The sequence below is a fragment of the Maniola hyperantus genome, chromosome 6 (genome assembly GCF_902806685.2).
Source record: "Maniola hyperantus chromosome 6, iAphHyp1.2, whole genome shotgun sequence".
NCBI lineage: Eukaryota > Metazoa > Arthropoda > Insecta > Lepidoptera > Nymphalidae > Maniola > Maniola hyperantus.
The window spans coordinates 4,394,604-4,416,889 of NC_048541.1; the positions used below are offsets into that span (position 1 = coordinate 4,394,604).

General features: G+C 39.0%; 1 protein-coding gene and 1 long non-coding RNA gene across 4 annotated transcripts; both read left to right on the plus strand.

Annotated features, from left to right (window-relative positions):
* The first annotated feature begins 4,229 nt into the window (after positions 1-4,229).
* On the plus strand, positions 4,230-5,714 carry LOC138402498 (uncharacterized). 3 transcript variants are annotated; one of them, XR_011236868.1, is made up of 4 exons: positions 4,230-4,516; positions 4,732-4,848; positions 5,023-5,097; positions 5,588-5,714. It is a non-coding gene; the product is annotated as an uncharacterized lncRNA (long non-coding RNA). The 3 variants fall into 3 exon arrangements; XR_011236869.1 differs by having other exon boundaries at positions 5,023-5,085; XR_011236870.1 differs by lacking the exon at positions 5,023-5,097.
* Positions 5,715-8,302: 2,588 nt separating this feature from the next.
* On the plus strand, positions 8,303-21,398 carry LOC117982778 (TBC domain-containing protein kinase-like protein). The gene is made up of 13 exons (XM_034969180.2): positions 8,303-8,659; positions 9,077-9,329; positions 9,870-10,086; positions 10,549-10,811; positions 11,360-11,603; positions 12,091-12,252; positions 13,270-13,447; positions 13,953-14,159; positions 14,497-14,684; positions 16,623-16,706; positions 18,496-18,620; positions 19,069-19,240; positions 20,224-21,398. Exons 1-13 carry the CDS (start codon positions 8,467-8,469, stop codon positions 20,347-20,349), a joined length of 2,412 nt encoding a protein of 803 aa, XP_034825071.1. The 5' UTR covers positions 8,303-8,466; the 3' UTR covers positions 20,350-21,398.
* Positions 21,399-22,286: the final 888 nt, after the last annotated feature.

A 22,286-nucleotide genomic window follows, 5' to 3' on the forward strand; every position in this document is an offset into this window, starting at 1 on the left:
GTACACCCCCCTCCTCCGTCAATAATGGTTCTGCCATAAATAATAATGATCAGGGTTTTACCCATAACACCAGTGACAATGATAACCTAATCTCCATCCTAACTAAATCTTTAGTAAATATCATAGAAAATTTCAATAATCAAACATCACCGCCCAACGCAGCCCAAATTTTATTCAAAATCGTTTCTCTCCTACAACGGACTTATACTATAACGGACTTAGTGAAAATAATGCAATGGAACTGTAAAAGCCTGCGCAGTAGAAAACATGAATTAGCTCTATTAATAAATGAATACAAACCTGTTATTCTTGCCATCTCTGAGTCATGGCTAAGGCCAGGTTCCCATTTTAGGGTCTCAGGTTTTGCTTGTCTTAGGGATGACAGGGATGATGGGTATGCAGGAAGTGCCATACTTATCCGGCGCTCCCTCGTCTATTCTTCCATAACCCTTCCCCCTCACAGTCAGCAGATTAATGCTGTAGCTGCGAGAGTCCTTGACATTTCCTTTCTTTCCTTATATATTCCACATCCCCTTCCTTCACTTATTCCAGAACTTAAATCTATCATTGCAGCTCTTCCCCCCCCCTGTTGTAGTGATGGGAGACTTTAATTCTCACCACACAGCGTGGGGATCTCATTCATGTGATGGGTTTGCTATTCTCTTGTTGGAAATCTTTGATGAGCTTAATGTCTGTATTCTCAACACCGGTTCTCCGACAAGAAGAGTATACCCAGATCAAAACCCAAAATCTGCCATAGACGTATCTCTTTGCTCTCCCTCCCTAGCCTCACTTATCTCCTGGGAAACCCTCACAAGTACGCATGGCAGTGATCACTTCCCTGTCCTTCTTTCTTTGGCCCGCAGGTCCATCCCAGTCATAAATCCTAACCCTCTCCTTAAACATAAGCTCTCTAAAGCTCAATGGCCTGCATTTGCTGATACTGTTGACATGCTTATTGACGCCCTCCCTTGCCTGGAGGACGATGGAGACTATCAACTTTACTATGAGAACTTTGTCAAAATTTTAAAATCATCAGCCGACCTCCATTTTACTATCAAAAAAACTGAACGAGATTTCTACTCATCACCCCCCTGGTGGGATGATGAATGTACAAAAATGATCAAACAACGTAAAGAAGCAGAAATTTCCTACACGATGAATATGTCCCGGAGTAATTTTTTGGAATACCAGCGTATTAATGCTAAAACTAGGAGACTTACGTCTAAGAAGAAAAAAACTGGTTGGGTATCTTTTTGTGAAACCTTAGACCCTCGATATCCTTCTTCTTCTGTTTGGAATAAGATTAAAAGATTTAGAAACTCCCAGTCGCTTAACGACTCACCATCCAATGATTCAAGCTCCTGGTTGGAAGCTTTTGCAGATAAGCTCGCCCCTCCCTACGTCCCCTGTGGGAGTAGCTTCCCTACTCTTACTCCTTTATCATCACCCGATGAAATGGATGCCCCGTTTACCTTTGCTGAGCTTCAGGGAGTTCTCTCCGGACTGAAGGATTCTGCCCCAGGAAATGATGGTATTCCGTACTCCTTCCTTGTAAATCTTAATGATAAGGCGAAATACTGCTACCTTGATATGATAAACAGGTTTCTATTAACAGGATTCATCCCGGAACCATGGAGGACTCAAGTCATAATCCCAATACGGAAACCTGGCAAAGACCCCCTAGACCCCAACTCGTACCGTCCCATAGCTCTTTCGTCCACTTTGGCTAAAGTTATGGAACACTTGGTAAAAAACCGGTTGGAATGGATAGTGGAAAGTAGAGACTTATTGGCCAGGTCCCAATTTGGCTTCAGAAAGGGTCTTGGCACAATGGATAGCCTTGGAATCATTACGACGGATATTCGAACAGCCCTGGCTAAAGGAGAGTACCTAGTGGGTGTTTTCCTGGACGTAGCGTCGGCATATGATAATGTCCTTCTCCCAATGCTCAGGCACAAGTTGCAACAGCTGAGTGTCCCGCCGAGACTTACACGTATCATTTGCAATCTTCTCTCACACAGAAACATTCTGGTGAGAACTTCTTCATCTTCTCTTCCCCCCAGAACCATCTGGAAAGGTCTCCCTCAGGGCTCGGTCCTCAGTCCACTGCTTTATAGCATTTACACTCATGATCTCGAACTATCTGTCGTAAATTTCTGTAACATTCTACAATATGCTGACGACATTGCTCTCTACGTTAGCTCAACTTCCATGGAGAGTATTTCGACAAGTCTCAACTCTGCTTTGTACTATCTAGGCCAATGGTTATCCGATCATGGTCTGTCTCTGTCTACCGATAAGTGTAAGGCCGTCATTTTCACCCGGAAAAGAATCATTCCAGACCCCAATATTGTTTACAATGATCAACACATTGCTCTTGAAAATAAAGCTAAATTCTTAGGTCTGATTCTTGACTCAAGACTCAATGGTGCAGCTCATGCCCAATATGTAAGCCGAAAATGTGAAAATGGTATCAACATACTCCGTGCACTATCAGGGGTGTGGTGGGGATCCCATCAGTATTCCCAAAAACTTTTGTACAATGCCATAGTTCGTAGTCACATAGACTATGGCCTGTTTACTTTAGATCCTATTAACAAAGCGGCTACAGAAAAGCTAAACAAAATTCAATACAAATGCTTAAGAATTATACTAGGCGCCATGAAGTCTTCCCCCACCAATACATTACAAGCTGAATGTGTTGATCCCCCAGTGCAAATAAGAAGCCAGTATTTATGTGACCGCTTTATCAGCAAAGTTTTGCAGCTTTCCTCGCACCCTTTATTGGACAGCCTTCGACAGCTGTCTTGTGTTGTCAGAGCCAACCAGGATAAACCCTTTCTTTTAAAAAGTTTCCTCAAATTTACTTCCCTACCTCATCCAATTGACTCATCTCCCAGACTCCCTCTGTTTTCTTCCCCCTATAAAAGCTTGACTGGTAAACTCCCAATTGTAAATGTAGGTATCCATAAAGATGCAAATGAGGCCAATCATAAATTTAATGAAATCTTACAAAACGACTGGCCTGATTCTCTCACAATATATACTGATGCCTCAAAACTATCCCAGAATGGATGCGTTGGTGTAGCATGCTGGATTCCAAAATACAAAATTAGCATTCAATTTAAGTGTCCCCCAGAAACTTCAGTATTCACAGGAGAGTCCATTGGCATTTTAGAAGCAGTCCTTTTCGTTGAAGCCCATAACATAAGACAAGCCTTAATACTGACTGACTCCTTAAGCTGCCTACAAGCTCTTAAGGATAACCCTTTCCGTAGTAGGGTGAGAGTAGCTATCGTGTTTAGGATCAGGGAGGCTTTATATGCATGCCAACAGAAAGGCCTAAATGTTACACTGGCCTGGATCCCGGGCCACTCCGGAATCACCGGCAATGAGACTGCCGACGCTAGCGCTAAACTTGCGATCGAAATGGGTACTATGAAGCATTTCATAAACCACCCCCAAGATTTCCGTTCCCTAGCAAAAACTGATTTGGAAAGCTCTTGGAACTCAAAATATGCTGAATCGATTTCTATCAAGGGTAAGCATTATGCTTCTATCCAACCTAACATTCCACGACGGCCTTGGTTCTTCTTTCATAAAAAATCGGATCGCTGGGTTACCTCTACTATAAGCCGTCTACGAATTGGTCATGCCTCCACCCCTGTCCACTTGTCAAAATTAAGAGTGCGTGACAACTCCCTGTGTGAATGTGGTCTAGACGAAGGATCAGCCTCCCACATACTCTTCTCCTGTCCCAAACTCCCCTTTAAACTTTACGATATCCTCCCTCCTAAAATTCCCCGCCCTCTAAATGTTGAATGTGTTTTAATGTTAGTGTATAGTCCTTATATTAAGTATCTATGTAAATTTTTTAAAATTAACAAACTAAAGCTATAATTTGTGTATCTATGTCTCTCTGTTGACCTTCCCATGTGTGTGTCTGTCTATGTGATCCCAGTTGTAATATTATATGTAATAGTTATATTATGGTACTAACAATAAATTAACCCTTCTATTACAGTAAACAGTTTAAGATCTTAACTGCACATTTTTACCGGCCAATCTCCTCTGTGTCTCCTTCAAGCTACTTGAGACTGGCAAAGTGCATTGTGCTGACATGGCACTGGAAAAAGCCATATATTAAGAGAAGAAGAAGAAGAATAACACACGTTCACTGCCTGACGCCATTTTGTTATCAGTTGTTGTTCTAGTGGTGCTGTGTTCCCGATTGTAATAGTACGCGAAAAGACGCTATATTACATAAGTTTCCAGTGTGCTGTGTGAGAAAAGACTCAAAAAGTGGCTTAAGTATATAAATTATGATGTTTTGCGAAGTAAAAGTACAATAGATCTTAAAAATAAGTCTCAAGTGTGTCGCACTTTGAAAACCGTTTTGTGACACAAAAATCTCGTCTTGCAGTAACAGCATTTCCTACTTTGTTCCTGCAATCTGAGATCCTCAGTGGTACTCCATCCATTCCACTGCATGATTCTGAAGAAATTTGTACTAGTAAGTTTTCATGGCTTTGTGTATTGTATATTGTTGATATCATTCCTCTAATCACAGTCCAGTTGCTTTGTCCAATGTATCACAACCTTCTTTAGCATACATTTTACAATCAAACCGAAGAAAATGTATTTCTTTATGCCTGAATCATCTTACCACTGCGTAGCACTAATTTTGGCCTTTAATTTTAAAATGATTAATGTTTAATTTACTTTCAGGATCAGAGAAGATTGACCTTGATCATAATTATTATGCTTCCAAAAATATATATAATGACCACAACTATTGTACACAGCTGCAAACATCACAATCAGCAAGTGAAAATGAGCTTTTAGGTGAGAAAATATAATTTATTATTATTTGAAACAATATTCATAATAATATTACTAATAGGTCGTTCCTTTGCTAACTTTGAAAGATTATTTACCAAGGAGTGTTTTAAATAACTTACTATATCAAGCTTTTTTATCGATGTTTGCCTATTTGTACTCATTAAACTTATTTTTTAGAAGGATTGCCCACTACTTCTAAAAGAAAATTAGAAGAATACTCGATTACAGATTGTCAACAAAGTATTTCCTCAGGTAATCATCTATTTATTAATAGCCTTAATCTAGTAACCACAGGAATAAGGGTATCTGCTCTTTTCATTGATCAGTGTTAACTCCAGGTCAAAATTTTCATTCATAAGTTATTACTAGATTATGTTTTTAAGCTTAAATGAGATATTTAAATGTGTATAACAATTAACAAATTAATCGTGGTGTGTTACCCATCCATACTTATCTTATAAATGTGAAAGTGTGTCTGTCTGTCAGTCTGCTAGCTTTTCACGGCTCAAACATTCAACCGATTTTGATGAAATTTGGTACAGAGATAGCTTGCATCCCGGGGAAGGAACAGGCTACTTTTTATTCCGCAAAATTGAAGAGTTCCCACAGGATTTTTAAAAACCTAAATGCACGCGAATGAAGTCGCGGGCATCATCTAGTAATATATACATCAAAATTTCTTTTATGTTTTGATTTTAATAAAATGTTGATAATTTACCTTAACCAAACTGTTATTTTTCAGAACCCTTGCCATCTACTCCTAAAAGAAGATTAGTAGAATACTCAGAAGATATATACATATATATACATGCATATAACAAATTTAAAAAAAGATTTAAAAGAAAATAAATAAATGTCTTGAAATAAAATGTGTTTTTTATTTTTAGAATTGATTAATTTAGGTTATTTAAGTAAAAAACCCTTTAGGTAATAAAACAAGTTCATAATACAGGAAGCTAAAGCTGCAGGAAAAAAATCCAAAACTAGAATTCAGAGCCGCGTAAAGGAGGCAATTTAAAAAAATATCTTGCTAAGCTATTGGCTCAAATAATCTGATCCTATTGGTTAGTAGAGAAATAGCAAAATAGAGTTTGACAGATGATCGACCAATCATGGGCTGCATTTCAAGGGTGTCAAAATTTGTTTGCCCGTGAGCCATCTGATACGTAGTATCCCTATTAATCTGTGGTGGTATATTATCTATGGGTGGTGGTGGTATATTATCGGTGGTCCGTGGTGGTAATTTTGTGTTTTCATTTCGATTTCGAAAAATATATGTACACTAGCGGCACGCTATGATGGCCGGTTTGACACATTACAATAGTGATGTGGAATGTCAATTTATTCTCGAACAAAAAACAATTAAGTTTTGTTTTTGTACCTGATTAAATAGGTTTAATAAAACAAAAATGTATATGTTTATTTAATTTATTTGAACGAACTGAATATTTGAACGAAAATGAATATACATACTTTATATGCACACAAGAAACATATGAATACAAAAGATACCGAAAAAGGTGCCACAAAAGGCCATAATTAATCAGATTCGTCCATACTACTATTTTCACTGTCGTCACTGCTATCATCACATACATTAATAATTATATGTTCGTTTTCTATAATATTATCTATTTTCACATCTCTTTCATAATCTTCCCTTATTAATTTAACAGTTCTATTCACAACCTTTTCCCAGTCTCCTTTAGTCACATGTTCACAAGCTTCTTCTAATAATTTTAGCATTTTTTTTGTGGTAAATGGGGGTTCTGTATTGTGTCTTGCAGCATATCCCTTAATTTGAGCCCACACCAACTCAATCGCATTATACTCACAATGGTAAGGCGGTAACCGTATAACTCTGTGCCCATGTTCTAATGCTATTTCGTCAATGACGTATCGGATCTTGGTTGGTTTGTTTTCTTTTAAAAGACGTACTAATTCCGCTTTTAACATATTCATGTTTGCATCTACGCCATTTTTACGAAGCCATGCGACGATATCAGCTTTCTTTTGGGATTGGGCAGGTGGCTTGTCAATTTGCATCGAGTGGTATGGGGCGTTGTCCATAATTATAATAGATGGTTCAGGGAGGCTACACAACATTGAGGTAAACCATTCAGTAAACTTTTCTCCATTCATGTCTTCATGATAGTCTCCAGTGGTTTTTGACGCAAAAGCCATGAGAGAACCTTCGACAAACCCGTTGATGGTTCCGGCGTGACAAATTATAAGTCGCGATCCTTTTCCTACAGGAACTTTGGAAGTAGATGCTGCTGTGTCATCGTTCCAAGAACGGCCTACAGTATGGTTAGCATTAAGCCATGTTTCATCCAAGAACACAACATTTTGCCAATTTTTGATTTCTTTCACTTGCCGTAAAAAAGTATACCTTGCCATCGCTATATCAAATCTTTCCATCAATATTTTGCGTTTGTTACATTTTTTGTATCGAAATCCAATGGTCTTCAAAATCTTCGTTAAAGAACTTTCCCCACCGAAGAATAATCCAGCTTCCTTCAGTGAATGCACCAACTTTTTTCTTGTTGGATACTCCTTCTGTAAATAGTAGCCGTAAACATGTCTTCGGATAGCATCGGCATCAAAGCTATCGATGCCTACGACTGGTTTTGCTCGTTTTCTCTTTTTTGGTGTGTGAAGTTTATTTTCTTCTGTGCCAGTCTCGCCATATTTTTTTTTAGTTATCCGTCTAACAGTTCGTTGTCCAATATTAAGCGCATCAGCTACGCGTTCAACCACTGACGTTATAGGTAAAATTGGCCCTCCATTTTGAGCTTCACGATCGAAATAGTTACGAAGGCGTATTAGGAACTCACGTGTCTGACTATTTAGAACAGTTCTCTGCGTACGTTCGGTCATATCGACGAAATCCACAACAAAGGGCTTGAACAGAGTCCAAATTAACGAGCAAGGGTCAACAGTAATGCAGTATCAATATTTGAAATCCAAAGCCAGGTCAAAACTATATCACAATCGCATTGCACTGACAGTTTATACTTTTCGAAGCAACGTCAATTCGAAACTGCTTTGTTTTGCATTGAGCATTGACGCGAGTTTGCCGGAGGTAGTAGTTGTGCTAGCCAGCGATCCTATGTGACGATCGTATTAGATTCCATTTTTAAAAATTTATTGATATTTTTTTGCGATTTCAGAGGTTTGTCCACATAGTGAAAATTGTTCATATTCACAAGTACATTCACCCCTTAAATGGTGCAAACTGATTTTTCTACACTTGTATACATTTAAGAAATCAATTTAATAAATAAATTTTGAGTCCTAAACCTAAAACTACATTCGATAAAATTTATGAATCTCTGCACATCACTATCGTCAATAAAGTAATACAATTATTTCCTTCAAAGTCGTTATCAATTAATACGGAACTTCATGAGCGGACAAACGTCAAACCGGCCATCATAGCGTGCCGCTAGTTTAGTAAATAACGGGGTCTAAATCACCTTCGGTAACATAATTATAGTTTTAGATAAATAACATCTTATACTTTTATTTAAGGATGTGTTTCTATTTGATACCTAGTAATTTATGATTTAGCAATTTACTGTACAAGTTTACGCCCCTATCTCATAATATAGCGATAAAATGACTGAAGACGAGAACTATAAGTTTGCGGCATGCACTTTCTTCGCAAAGAATCATCCAGGAGAAACCTGTGGGAGCAACGGATTGCCTTTAACACCAAGTTCAGTGACCATACTCGGGAGGTCTCAGCGATTGTTGACGATTGAGCATCCCAATCTTTGTACATATCTGGATATTATTAGAGGAAAACATGGTAAGTAACTAGTTGAAATAAAAATAATGTTGCTGTGCCAACTGACATAACTTCCTTCAGACAGCTGCTGTGAGTCCATTCCGTCATTACAATTACCACTGTCTGGCATTATGAGTAGTGTGATAAAAAATCATTTTGCAAGTCTATACTATTACATAGACTTGGACTGACTGATCTTTAAATCTAAGAAAGTTTTTATAAAAGTCAGTCATTTTTCATGTTATGTCCATGAAAATTTGTATTGGGCATAAAAAATTAAGTTTTTCAGGATTTTTGAAAATACCACCCGACTTCAAATCACATACCCTTTCAAAAATTTCATCAGAGCGAAGCTGAAGTAGGTCAGCTAGTCTATTACTATATAAAGGCTTAGGTATTTCTTCTCAATTAAAAATAATCAAATTTCTTTATTTACAGAAAGAATCATAGTCGTCGCTGAGGTACTAGGGAAGTCCCTATCAGAGTACACATCCAAATTTTCCTTTGATGAAGTTATCAACATAGCAGTCCAAGTAGCTAACGCAATGAAGTTTCTTCATAAAAATGAGATAACACACCAAACTCTGTCAGAGGACAATATACTGTTGGACAGTACTGGGAGGGTGAAGTTGTTCAACTATGGATTGTATTATATGACTAATGGGGGAAATGAAGTGCCATTCCCTCTTGGGTGAGTGTCACTCTTCACTTCTTTTACATTAAAATTAATAAATTTTACATCAATCTTAGACTTATCGCTGTATACAATTCCTGAAGATAGTGAATCCTTTCATTCTATGTTTTTTCTTATGATAAAATAACCAAGAGCGATGGCTAAATACGCTCTCAGCATCACAGAGGCAATAATACAATTCAGACATGTTTGTAAATGGTTTAAAATGCTTGTTGTAAAGATGTTTTATTTTTAAACAGTTTTAAACATGTTTTAAACGGAAAATGTTTTGTTTTTCCAAACCTGCCTCTAGTAAAGGTAGGCCCGCACTGTTCTACTGGACGATTTGTCCTGCAGAATTCTTTGAGACAAAAATTGTATGAAGGTGCACACACTCTATTACTATGACAAAAATCTGCTTAAAAATCACATGGGTCAAGGTAGTTTAACCAGCACATCCAATTGATTTACAGTTTACACATCTATGTGTTGTACTATTTGGAAGTTATTGCATACTGACTGTCTTAATCTTACATTTTTTTCTAAAAATATTCCCAGTCTACCTCGATATTTAAGTCCAGAAACAATTCTGAATGGAGGTGGTCCGGCAGCAGATATATGGGCCTTCGGTATCATTCTTCTTGAAATGTGTTTTGGAAAGCTGTGGAACAGTTTGAAGCCTGGCCCCATATTGAGGAGGATACTGACACTGGTGCATGCTAACAACCCAGCCGAAAGGATAGCTAGGGAACATGACTGTTACGAAGCCTATAAGGTAACAATCATAATATGGGTACCGTCAAGTCAAGAGTGAATAGGCATCTTCTAGGCAAGCGCACTCCATCTTAGGCTGCATCATCACATGCCACCAGGTCTGATTGCAGCCAAGGGCTTGTCTATAGCTTAAAAAAAACTTCTTTTATAATGAGGATCAACTATAATATGACTATTTTTTTTTTTAAAGATATTAAAATAGTAAAATATAATGCAGCACTATTTTTGAATTTATTGAAATCCACCAAAAATTTGTTTCTGCCTTGACACGAAAATACAAATTCAATATGGCGGCTGTAAGGCAGTCGTATTTTCAATTTTTTCAATTATGACTTGTACCTACAAATTTTTTCATCCGATTTTAGAAATAGCGAAAGTGTGCGTTAGAGATACATTTTATATTTTCGATTTTACCTTAATTCTGCATACAATGTAGTAATGTAGAGATAAAAATTTATTTCAGAAAGTCCCTGAAAATATAAGAAATGTTATAGAGAAATGCTTAAAAATATACCCAAGTGAGAGAACAACGTTTGCGGATCTTTTTGATGAGTTATCACAAATGAATAGTCAAACTCCTTTAGAAACTAAGAAGCCTCGTGGCTTAATGGGATGTAAGCTGCAGTACCTTTATTACTGGTGGCAGTTGACGGGAGGGGATATACAGGCTGAGTTGAAAAAGAATGGACTGATTAAAAATAGCCCTCCCATATTGTCTATGCCTATGTAAGTATGTATAACATCCATATCCATCCATACTAATATTATAAATGCGAAAGTGTCTATCTGCTAGCTTTTCACGGCCGATCCGCCTAACCGAATTTTGGTACATAGATAGCTTGGTTCCCGGGGAAGGTCATAGGCTACTTTTATCCAGGAAAATCAAAGAGTTCCCACTGGATTTTTAAAAACCAAAATCCACACCGACAAAGTCGCGGGCATCACCTAGTAACTAATTTCAATAGGTTTAAAAAAAATCCTAAATCCACGTTGCAAGCACAAAATTCAGTACCTACACAATATGACCCATTTTGGCATAATTTTTTTAAAATCTGTAGTAGGAAAGCTTGAAGCAGTTTAAAAACTTCATTAATTTTATTTAAGTATGTTGTGCCAATTGAGGTAGAAAATATAATATTGGTAGTCACTATGTAATTTTTCCTTATGTTTAATTATTGTATTTTAAACCAGCTTTTCTTTGTTAAATATTAATGGATAACATTTCATTTCTGCTTAAAATCCTGCTTGTATAAAAACAAATTCATGTATTACAGAGCAATCCTTTTAGACGGATGTACCCTTGGTGGAAAGACAGGAGCATTATTCGACCGTCGAATAGCTAAATACAGTTTGGATTTACTCAAGAATCGCCTAAGCCACATTCCACCACAGGATTTCTACCCGTTAATGCACGAGAGGAAAAGGGATTATGATGCAGTCGCTCTACCAAAGATTATAAGAGAAAGAGATACGGAGTACCAGTTTTATAGATTACTATGGTTTGAAAGACTATTGCATGTAAGTACAGTACGCGCCACGCGTCAAACTTCATGTCAAAAGTACAATTTTACAGCGTGACAAGACTCTCTTGGCACTTGAATGACATTGACAGGGGGCGCTGTTGGAGATCAAAGTCTTATAATCTAAATATATAAAAGGAAAAGGTGACTGACTGACTGACTGATCTATCAACGCACAGCTCAAACTACTGGACGGATCGGGCTGAAATTTGGCATGTAGAGAGCTATTATGACATAGGCATCCACTAAGAAAGGATTTTTGAAAATTCAACCGCTAAAAGGGTGAAATAGGGGTTTGAAATTTGGGTAGTCCACGCGGATGAAGTCGCGAGGATAAGCTAGTATTCCAATAAGAACAAAGAGGACACTTGACGTTAGTTCCGATTTTCGCCACGCGCCAAGATAGCCTTGTCCAAATGTAGTCCTTATTTTAAACCTTCGTGTGCGAGCCCGTCTCGCACTCTACCGGTCTTTTATTCGTCCAGGGCTACCCATATACAACGCAGTATATAAGAGCAGAAGCGGAGATCGACATTCCGCCTCTAGTGAGGGGGGAGGTGTGGGCCGCTCTGCTGGGCGTAGTGGGTGACATAGAGGACCAATACGAGAGGATTGACAAGGAGACTCCCACGCCGACGGATAGACAGGTAGAAATACTACACGCAAACTTCTTGTTCGCTCCGAATCACGGAGAGATCGAGATTCCTTCTCTAGTGTGGAGGGAGGTGTGGGCCGCTTTGCTGGGCGTAGTGAGGGACATAGAGGACCAATACGAGAGGATGGACAAGGAGACCCCCACGCCTACGGACAGACAGGTAGAAATACTACACTACTACACGCGAAACTTCTCGTTCGCTCTGAATGACGGAGAGTTCGAGATTCCGTCTCTAGTGTTGGAGGAGGTATAGGCTGCTTTGCTGGGAGTAGTGGGGGACATAGAAGATCAATACGAGAGGATTAACAAGGAGACTCCCACGCTGAATGAATACTACACGCGAAATTTCTCGTTCGCGGAGAGATCGAGATTCCGTCTCTAGTGTGGGGGCTGGTGTGGGCCGCTTTGCTGGGAATAGTGGGGGACATAGAAGACACCAATACGAGAGGATTGACAAGGAGACCCCCACGCCTACGGATAGACAGGCAGAAATACTACGCCCTAAACTTCTAGTTCTCTCCTTATAAGAAGAAATTGACATTCCACTTCTAGTGAGGAATAAATAAATCTTTTGAGTTTGTACTGCATATATTTTGCGTATTTTTTTAATCTACATACTGGCGCTTAGCTCCAATCAGACCTGCTGGAAAGGGATAATGCAGCCCAAGATGGAGCGCACTTGCCTAGCAGATATACTACTCACTCTTGACTTGAAGGTACAGGACCTGCCAATTTGGTAGTCCAGTTTGATCTCACAACATGGATCAGGATTGCATTAAAAAAATCATTAACATTATTTGCAGCATTTTACTTGGCTATTCATCTCATCTATTTTTATAACCGATTGAACCACCAAACATAATTTGACGGTAGTGAAAGCCCCCACCTGACAAAGACGATAGAGACATAGGTAGGTATTTTTTGGGTTCCCACATAGTTAAAAAAATCTTGAGATTTTTGACATGAGCATAACGTTGCGTGCAAGTATATTTAAATGTTGTTTCCTTAGATTGATGTGGACATACCGCGATGTCACCAATACTGCTGGCTACTATGCGGCTCCGCGGGACATAAGACCCTCAAGAGGTTACTAAAAGCCTGGTTGCTGACCAACCCACAGTATGTGTATTGGCAAGGATTGGACTCCTTGACTGCCCCGTTCTTGTATCTCAATTTTTGTAATGAAGGTAAGCCAATTTGAACACGCCAATTTTTGAAGCGAAGCTTCTATAGCGTAGGAACAAATCGAGAAATAGCGTCCTTGCCTTCGATAACTTCCCGATCAATCAGCGTGAGGCTACATTGCTATCTCGAAAACACACACGCCTCGCTTCTATCGGGCGTCCTCCAACGCCACTCTTTTCAGGGTCCCGTACCCGAAGTGTGCCAACGGTACCCTATTACTAAATCTACGCTGTCCGTCCGTCCGTCTGTCAGCGGACTCTATCTCGTAAACCGTAATAGGTACAGTTGATGTTTTCACAGAATGTGTATTTCTATTGCCGCTAGAACAACAAATAATAAAAATTAAAAAAGCTAAAGTGTTATTTCTGGAACGATGGCACGGAACCCTTGATGACAATAAAAAAAATCGCGGGCGCGCCCTGTTTAAAACCTATTGAAATTATGGGTTATGTGGATTGTGGTTACATTAAAACATTTCTTAAAGTGCCATTTGTTAATTTTTCCCAGCACGTGCCTTCGCCTGTCTCTCGGCGTTCGTACCTAAGTTCCTTCACAAGTTCTTCCTAAAGGACAACAGCGCAGTAATCAAGGAGTATCTAGCCAAGTTCTGGCAAATGACCGCCTTCCACGAACCGGAGTTAGCTACGCACTTGCACGAAATCAACTTCGTACCTGAACTGTTCGCTATACCATGGTTCCTAACCATGTTTTCTCGTAAGTATAGAATTTGTGGAGCAACAGACAAAGTTCATCACACTAATATTATAAAGGCGAAAGTGAGTATGTGTGTTTGTGTGTATGTATGTTTGTTACTCCTTTACGCAAAAACTACTGGATGGATTTGGCTGAAATTTGGAATGAAGATAGATTATACCTTGGATTAACACATAGGCTACTTTTTATCCCGGAAAATCAAAGAGTTCCCGCGGGATTTTGAAAAACGTAAATCCACGCGGTCGAAGTCGCGGGCATCAGTTAGTCTTAATATACAATGAACCGACGCGTTTTTGCTAGCGTTCTGGTTACACCCTGTATAATTTTATTGTTTTAGATGTGTTTCCCCTCCATAAAATCGTCCATCTATGGGACGCGCTTTTAGTAGAAGGAACGTCTTTACCCCTTTTCATGGGAGTTGGGATTCTACGGCAGCTGAGAGTTACCCTTCTGGAGTCTGGATTCAATGAGTGCATTTTACTGTTTTCTGATTTACCCGAGATTGATATTGGAGAGTGTGTCAAGGTAAGATGCTTACCTACTATTTACTAGCTGCCCTGGCGAACTTCGTTCCGCCTAACAGTCGATTCAAATTTTTTAAATTTTTCTCTCCGTAAGAACCATCCTCGTACTTCAAGGAATATTATAAAAAAAGAATTAGCGAAATCAGTTCAGCTGTTCTCGAGATTTGCGACAGCATATTTAGTGATTCATTTTTATATTATAAGATATGACATGACTTTTTGAAATTTACTAACTTAAATATGAATCCACACTTGCGCACGCGCACGAAACGTGCACACAACGCGCATCATAAGAACATAATGTGTGACGTGTCCACGAGAGATTTGCGAGAGGTTCGCGTTCATGTTGTACCTACAAGTCGCGGCCTTCATATGTTCGTGAGTTTTTGAGAGTGAGTACAAACATGATTCGCGTTCGGGACATACATGTACGCACAGAGACAGTGACGCTTAGATACTGTTCGATGCGCGTTTTGTGCACGTTTCGTGCGCGTGCGCAAGTCTGGATTGGTATTTAGCTTTGGAGTTTGCATTTGAAAAGGTACCTATAGGTGTTTTCTTCAAAAAAACTATTGAATATGTTTCCAAAGCAAATCTCATAGGTTTTTATAATAATTATAAGGAACGAAAAGTCTAAAGGTATAGGACATAGGTTGGTAGGACATCAACGTATTTTCTTCAAAAATAATCTCTTGAAAATCTTTCCAAATCAAATCTTATAGGGTCTTAGAAACGAAAAGTCAGAATGACAAGAAAGGACTATTCAGTTATTTAATAAAGAAGTTGGTTAATCAATAGATTATTAAGAAGTTAATCTCCAGCATTTTAAAATAACGGCCCTAAAACACTCTAACATGATGTGTTTTTAGATAAAAACATAATAGTGACGTTCTTTACTTCTACTCTACAGTCTACTCACGTGGAATTGAATTAATATGCTAATATTAGCTAATGGCTTGAGCATTCATAATTATATACTTGTGGTTAACGACCGAGAAAACAAAATGCACAATCACCCTGTAGGTACTTGTTCGAAGAACCGTAAGCGTAACCAAAATCTTTTTCTACGACCTGAGAAAATATTCTTTACTATTTTGCAGGATAATTCAAAGCCTTTGATACATAAAAATAAACAAAAATCTGTTTTAGAATGCACAGGTGAAGATCTTTCATATGATACCTCACTTGATATAGTTAAATTACTTAGAAAATTGAAAATACAATTATTAGTTCATGACCACATTTTTTTTTGTGTGATCTAACCCTAAATTCACGGTTTTCAGATTTTTCCCCTAATGTCAACTATAAGATCTACCTACCTGCCAAATTTCATGATTCTAGGTCAACGGGAAGTACCCTGTAGGTTTCTTGACAGACAGACGGACAGACAGACAGACAACAAAGTGATCCTATAAGGATTAAGTTTTTCCTTTTGAGGTACGGAACCCTATAAATAGGCCCAAATAAAAATGGGGTCACTATAGGTACTTATTGTTAATTTAATAAATAGTTATTTAGCTATCGCTACCCATATTATACATGCGAAAGTGTTTGTTAGTCGGTTTGTCCTTCAATCACGCCGCAACGGAGCAACGCATAGCGTGATATTTTGCATGGATATAGTTTAAGACTGGAGAGTGACATATGCTACTTTTTATCCTGGAAAATCAAAGAGTTCCCACAGGACTTAGAAACTTAAATCGACGCAGACGAAGTCGCAGGTATAAGTCCCGCAAATTGCTAATGCGTGTGGTCATTTTAGTGACGTCAGCACTAGACTGAAGTTTCGAGCTGATGGTATATTTTTACTTAAATATACGTCAAATGATATCAAAATGACGTCATTTCGATGTTAATAAGACATAGTTCCAGCGCAATAGTAATTTGCGGGACTTATATCAGCTAGTATAATAATAATTGAATATGTCGTTTTACATAGGACTCGATAGAAATGTGTCGAGCTTCGCCGCGAAGTATAGGCTACAGAAGATTTACAAATGAACCAGAAATAAAGGATCCAATGGTAAGTTTCGATAAGAATTCGCACAGTACGCGGCAGAAAATAATGTACATCGGCCTTTAGAATGACATTTAGGCTTTGTAGAGCGTTGTCTCTGTCACTCACAGTGGCGTGCACAGGGTTTGAAGCCAGAGTAGGCATTAGTTAGGTTGGAACCTGACTGGCAAGTCATAATGAAAAATATGCATTGAGCTATTACAACTGGAGTAAGCAGTGCATTTATGCCTATATGTCCTACGCGCCACTGGTCACTCATACCTATATGGCGTTTTGTCGGTCTCAACGACAGAGATAACGCTCTACGAATCTGCTATCTCCTTCTATAGGTCGATGCACATTACTTTCTGCCGCTTACTGCATGTGTCATAACTCGTTAGTCGGAAACAATACTGCGAATATGTTAAGTACTTGTTGTTTAATTTAATGGTGATTGGACAATGGACAGGTTTAATTGACGGACTATTAGAGTTTATTAGCATTTAGTACGCTTGGATGTTTATGGTTCAAATATTATAATGCAATAAACATATCTCTTTATGGAAATGGTATTATTGGATAATGCTTTTAATTTAATATTCTTAGCTCAATTTACTTAACACTTGAGGTTTATAAAGTTCCGTAATAAAACAAGCCTTAATATATAGTTTCGTCCATTCAATCCGTCTGTCTGTGTGTTATTTTAAAAATCCGTAAGATCGGTAAAGTTGAAATTTAACCAGTTATTATTTTAATCCGGATTTGATTCCTATTATATATAAGTAGGTATTAATAATGAAGGTATGTATGTTTATGTGTCTGCTAGCTTTCCACTGTCCATCCATTCAACTGACTTTGACGAAATTTCGTACGGAGGTTGCTTGCGTCCCGAGGAAGGAGATAGGATCTTCTTCGTTATTCGTTTGTTGTGGGCTCTTCTCAGACCTGGGCGCGTTTGGAACCCTCGTAGCTTTAGTTTTAAGTTTGCGTAATAATTATCACCACTATATCTTACAAATCCAACATCTGACCATCAAAAAGAGTAATTTATTACCTATTTTGAATAAATCATTTGACTTTGACTTTGACTTCTTCTTATATTTGGGGCTGTGCAGGTTCTTGAATCCCTGCATCACTGCGCCCGTCTCCGATCTATTGTGTTTGCAAGGAGATAGGTTACTTTTAGTTTTAGAAAATCAAAGAGTTTCCACGGGATTTTTAAGAACCAAAATCTACGAATACATAGACTGCCAGTGGCTGGTGAAGATGCATCCTCCTCATCATGGTTGCCATGGTAGCGATGTGATATACTCGCTAATTGGGTATTTGACTATATCAAAAATAAATGATTTCTCAGCGATAGTTAAATAGAGGGTCTTCCAAAATACGTTAAATCCACGTCCTTTGTTAGTTTCAAGTGTAATAACCTTTTTAAATTATCGATTAAACTAAAAAAGTACGTCATTAACTCATTATGATGTGACGTCACATTCTAGTATTTCATAGAATCTTTTGACGTTTAATAAAAGTTACTGATTTGACTAATTGTCAAATACCGTATTGTGCTTCTATTTGCGTTGTTTATTTACTTTATATCTTTCTTTTTTACAATGATGTATAAGTCCCGGAAATTGCTTTTGCGCTGGAACCATGTCTCATTAACATCGAAATGACGTCATTTTGACGTCATTTCGAAACGTCAGCTCGAAACTTCAGTCTAGTGCTGACGTCACTAAAATGGCCCCCACGCGTATTAGTAATTTGTGGGACTAATACAATAAAGTATATTTCATTCATTCATTCTTTCTTTCTTTAGGATATCGTCGAGGTCCCTATGGAAGTACTACTGACAGAGATCTGTCCTCACCTCAGTTTGTCAGATTTCTTCTCGCTGGTATGTCAAGACAAATGCTGTGTTGTCGACATCAGGTCTAATTTGTTGTAAGTAAATACTTTTTGTACTGTGATAGCCTAGTGGTTAGGACGTCCGCCTTCTAATCGGAGGTCGGGGGTTCGATCCCGGGCACGCACCTCTAACTTTTCGAAGTTATATGCGTTTTAATTAATTAAATATCACTTGCTTTAACGGTGAAGGAAAACATCGTGAGGAAACCTGCATGCCTGAGAGTTCTCCATAATGTTCTCAAAGGTGTGTGAAGTCTACCAATCCGCAGATGGCCAGCGTGGTAGACTATGGCCAAAACCCTACTCTCTGAGAGGAGACCCGTGCTCTGTAGTAAGCCAGCGATGGGTTGATCATAACGATGATGACGAATCATGTAACAGTGTGACTCGTTGAAACGAAAAGTTCGATGAGATCCTAAAGAGTCACACTGTGACATGATTGAGTGTGACTCGTTAGGAATCCACGCATATTTCCCTTGCACAGATACGAGAAGAGTTGCATAGACGGCAGTATCAACGTGCCGTACAGCGGGGTGCATCTTGGGCAGCATGAGCTGAGGTCGCTCGGTCTGCAGCCGTACAAGACCTTGACTGAGGCGATCAAGACGAAGAAGGTCATAGTGGTCACTTCCGCTGAGGACGAGACGGCGCAATTAGTGAGTTTACCCTGTTTTTTTCAACTAATAGTTAGATATTAATATGAGAACTGCTGGTCGCAAGCTGACTTCAGTGGTCTGAATTATGGTCCAAAGTCCATAGAGCCTCAATAGCTCAACCTGTAAAGGAGTGGACTGAAAACCGAAAGGTCGACGGTTCAAACCCCGCCCGTTGCACTATTGTCGTACCTACTCCTAGCACAACCCTGACGCTTAGTTGGAGAGGAAAGGGGAATATTAGTCATTTAATAACCGACCCGGCACGACGCTGTACGTCAACTGTAGTTTATATGCACGTGAGCTAAGCCGCGCGGCAAATATGGTTTATATGAGTTTGTATGGCGCAAGGCGCTGCCGAGCCGCGTTGCGTCGCGTAGCGCAGCGTAAGTGCGTTGGGACCTTTAGCTCTGTCCATCGCATCGCAAGCTTTGTGGTGACGCCTTTGCTATTTGTAAGGGGCTGATAAAATTATTAACACTAACTCTCAAAACCTCACATTTATTCTCTAGATAATAGTTATTTGACGATTGAAAAATCGGCCCTGACGGCGGTTACGCACTCATCCGATCCGAGTCCGTGAAAATACGTTCCTTTTCGTTTTGTATGACTACCATAATAATTATCTGCCACAACGTTGATAGAATTTGAGTTTGAACATCAAATATTTTTTTATCTACACCCATGCTTTAAATACTCTATAAAAGATTCTGAAACAGTTAGCTTATTGCCAACATTAAAACACCCAATATCTTAATAACCATTAAAGCATCCAAACGAGTGTTATAATGTTGTACTGAATTTCATTATAACACTCCTGTGAAAAAGAGACAGCGCTATACTGCTGGCATAAAGAGACAGATTTATGCCAGCAGTATAGCGCTGTCTCTTTTTCACAGGAGTGTTATATCGACTTTCGTGTTTTAATGCCCCTCTTTATACAACAGTTGCATAAATAACTATTAAATATTCCTTTTTTTCTGCAGTTCAGTGAGTACCTGGTGAAGTGCGGTGCGGCGCGCGTGTGCGTGCTGCACGGCGGCGTGTCTGCGCTGCACGCGCACGTTCCCTCACTCTTCACTGTGCCTCCCAAGAAGAACGGTCAGAAATAACCTCCCCGGCTCTATACTTGTATGTAGTGATACGAAGTGACTAATAAGGCGCGACGGATCAATCAATTCCTGGTAACGCTGCACGCGCGTGGGCCCAAGAAGAACACACAAAAATTATTTCCCGTGTGCTAACTTGTATGTAGTGTTAGGGCGCTGGTGCACTCATCCGTGATTTTACGGATCCGTGAAAAAAATACGAATCGAATGTACGTAATTATATGATGGCCACTTCGAAGAATCAAGGAACCGAATACGGATGAGTGCACAAACGCCCTTACGAAGTGAGGCGTGACGGCGGGGTATCTGTACGGCCACGTATTGGTTCGTCAATCATCACCTGGTTTCGCACACGTGTCCTCCCTTTTCATTGTACCGTCGAAGAAGAACTGCTATAAATGACTTCCATGCACTATACTTGCATGCAGTGGTCCGTGAGGCGGCCGCGGGACGACGCGACGGATTGTCTGTTCCGCCGTGCGGTTGGTTCTTCAATCAATACCTGGTGAAGTGTGTACGCTGTACGCACACGTGCCGTCCCTCTTCGTGGTACCGCCGAAGAAGTGCCACAAATAACCTCCATGCGCTATATTCGCATGCAGTGATGCGTGAGGAGGCCCGACGTGTCTGTTCGGCCGCGCGATTGGTTCGTCAATCAATACCTGGTGAAGTGCGGTGCGGCGTGCGGGTTCATGCTGCACGGCGATGCATAGATTCTCAACGTTGCGTTCAGTTTATAATTTGTTTGAAATTGGAGACTGATAACAGTGATAAAACTTTATGGGTTTTGCATATACTATATGGCAAGTCAACTGATTTTGAATGAACATATTATTATATTGATGATGTTGTTGAAAAATATTAAGTAATCTAAGATATTACTAGTTAAGTAAGTATAATAAGTAATAATATATTAGTTAAATGATCAATTATTTTTTATGTAACTTAAGCATTTATTTATAATATTATTGTATGTACATAATATATAGAAGTAGCTAAATGTTTTACTTATTGTAAGTAGTTCAAGCGAAATAAATTAAGATCTGTGGTGCAATTTTGTAATCAAAATAAAGTTCCTGAAAAACGTAAGTATTTTTGTATAATTTTTGAACTTATCTAAGAGCCATAATTTATGGAATCTTTTGGAATTCAAGAAATGCCCTGGATTCGAACCCGGCATCTTTTTCGAGGATAGTGCTAAGTGCAGTGTGAAGCTAACTTAAAAACAGATCGCAGAAAACTGGGTGAGATCTATAGAGCGCACTTTGACTTGGCTTAGACTTAAGACAGAGTTAAAACGAGAGAGAGCTAGATCTCTCACATAAATCTGTCTCGTTTTAACTCTTCTTCAGTCTTAAATCTGAGCAAGGTCAAAGTGCGCTCTATAGGGGGGGGACACATCTTTACCACTTTGGAAGTTTCTCTCCATAAATACCCCACACATATGGGTTTAATGAAAAAAAAATTTTGAGTTTCAGTTCTAAGTAGATGGGGAACCCCAAAATTTCTGGTTTTTAGGGTTCCGTACCTCAAAAGGAAAAACGGAACCCTTATAGGATCACTTTCTTGTCTGTCTGTCTGTCCGTCTGTCTGTTTGTCTGTCTGTCAAGAAACCTACAGGGTACTTCCCGTTGACCTAGAATCATGAAATTTGGCAGGTAGGTAGGTCTTACAGCTGGCTTTAGGGGAAAAATCTGAAAACCGTGAATTTAGGGTTAGATCACACAAAAAAATTAAATTGTGGTCATGAACTAATAATTTGTATTTTCAACTTTAGAAATGAGTGACTATATCAAGTGGGGTATCATATGAAAGGTCTTCACCTGTAGGTACATTCTAAAACAGTTTTTTATTTATTTTTATGCATCATAGTTTTTGAATTATCGTGCAAAATGTCGAAAAATACGACTGTAGTACGGAACCCTCATTGCGCGAGTCTG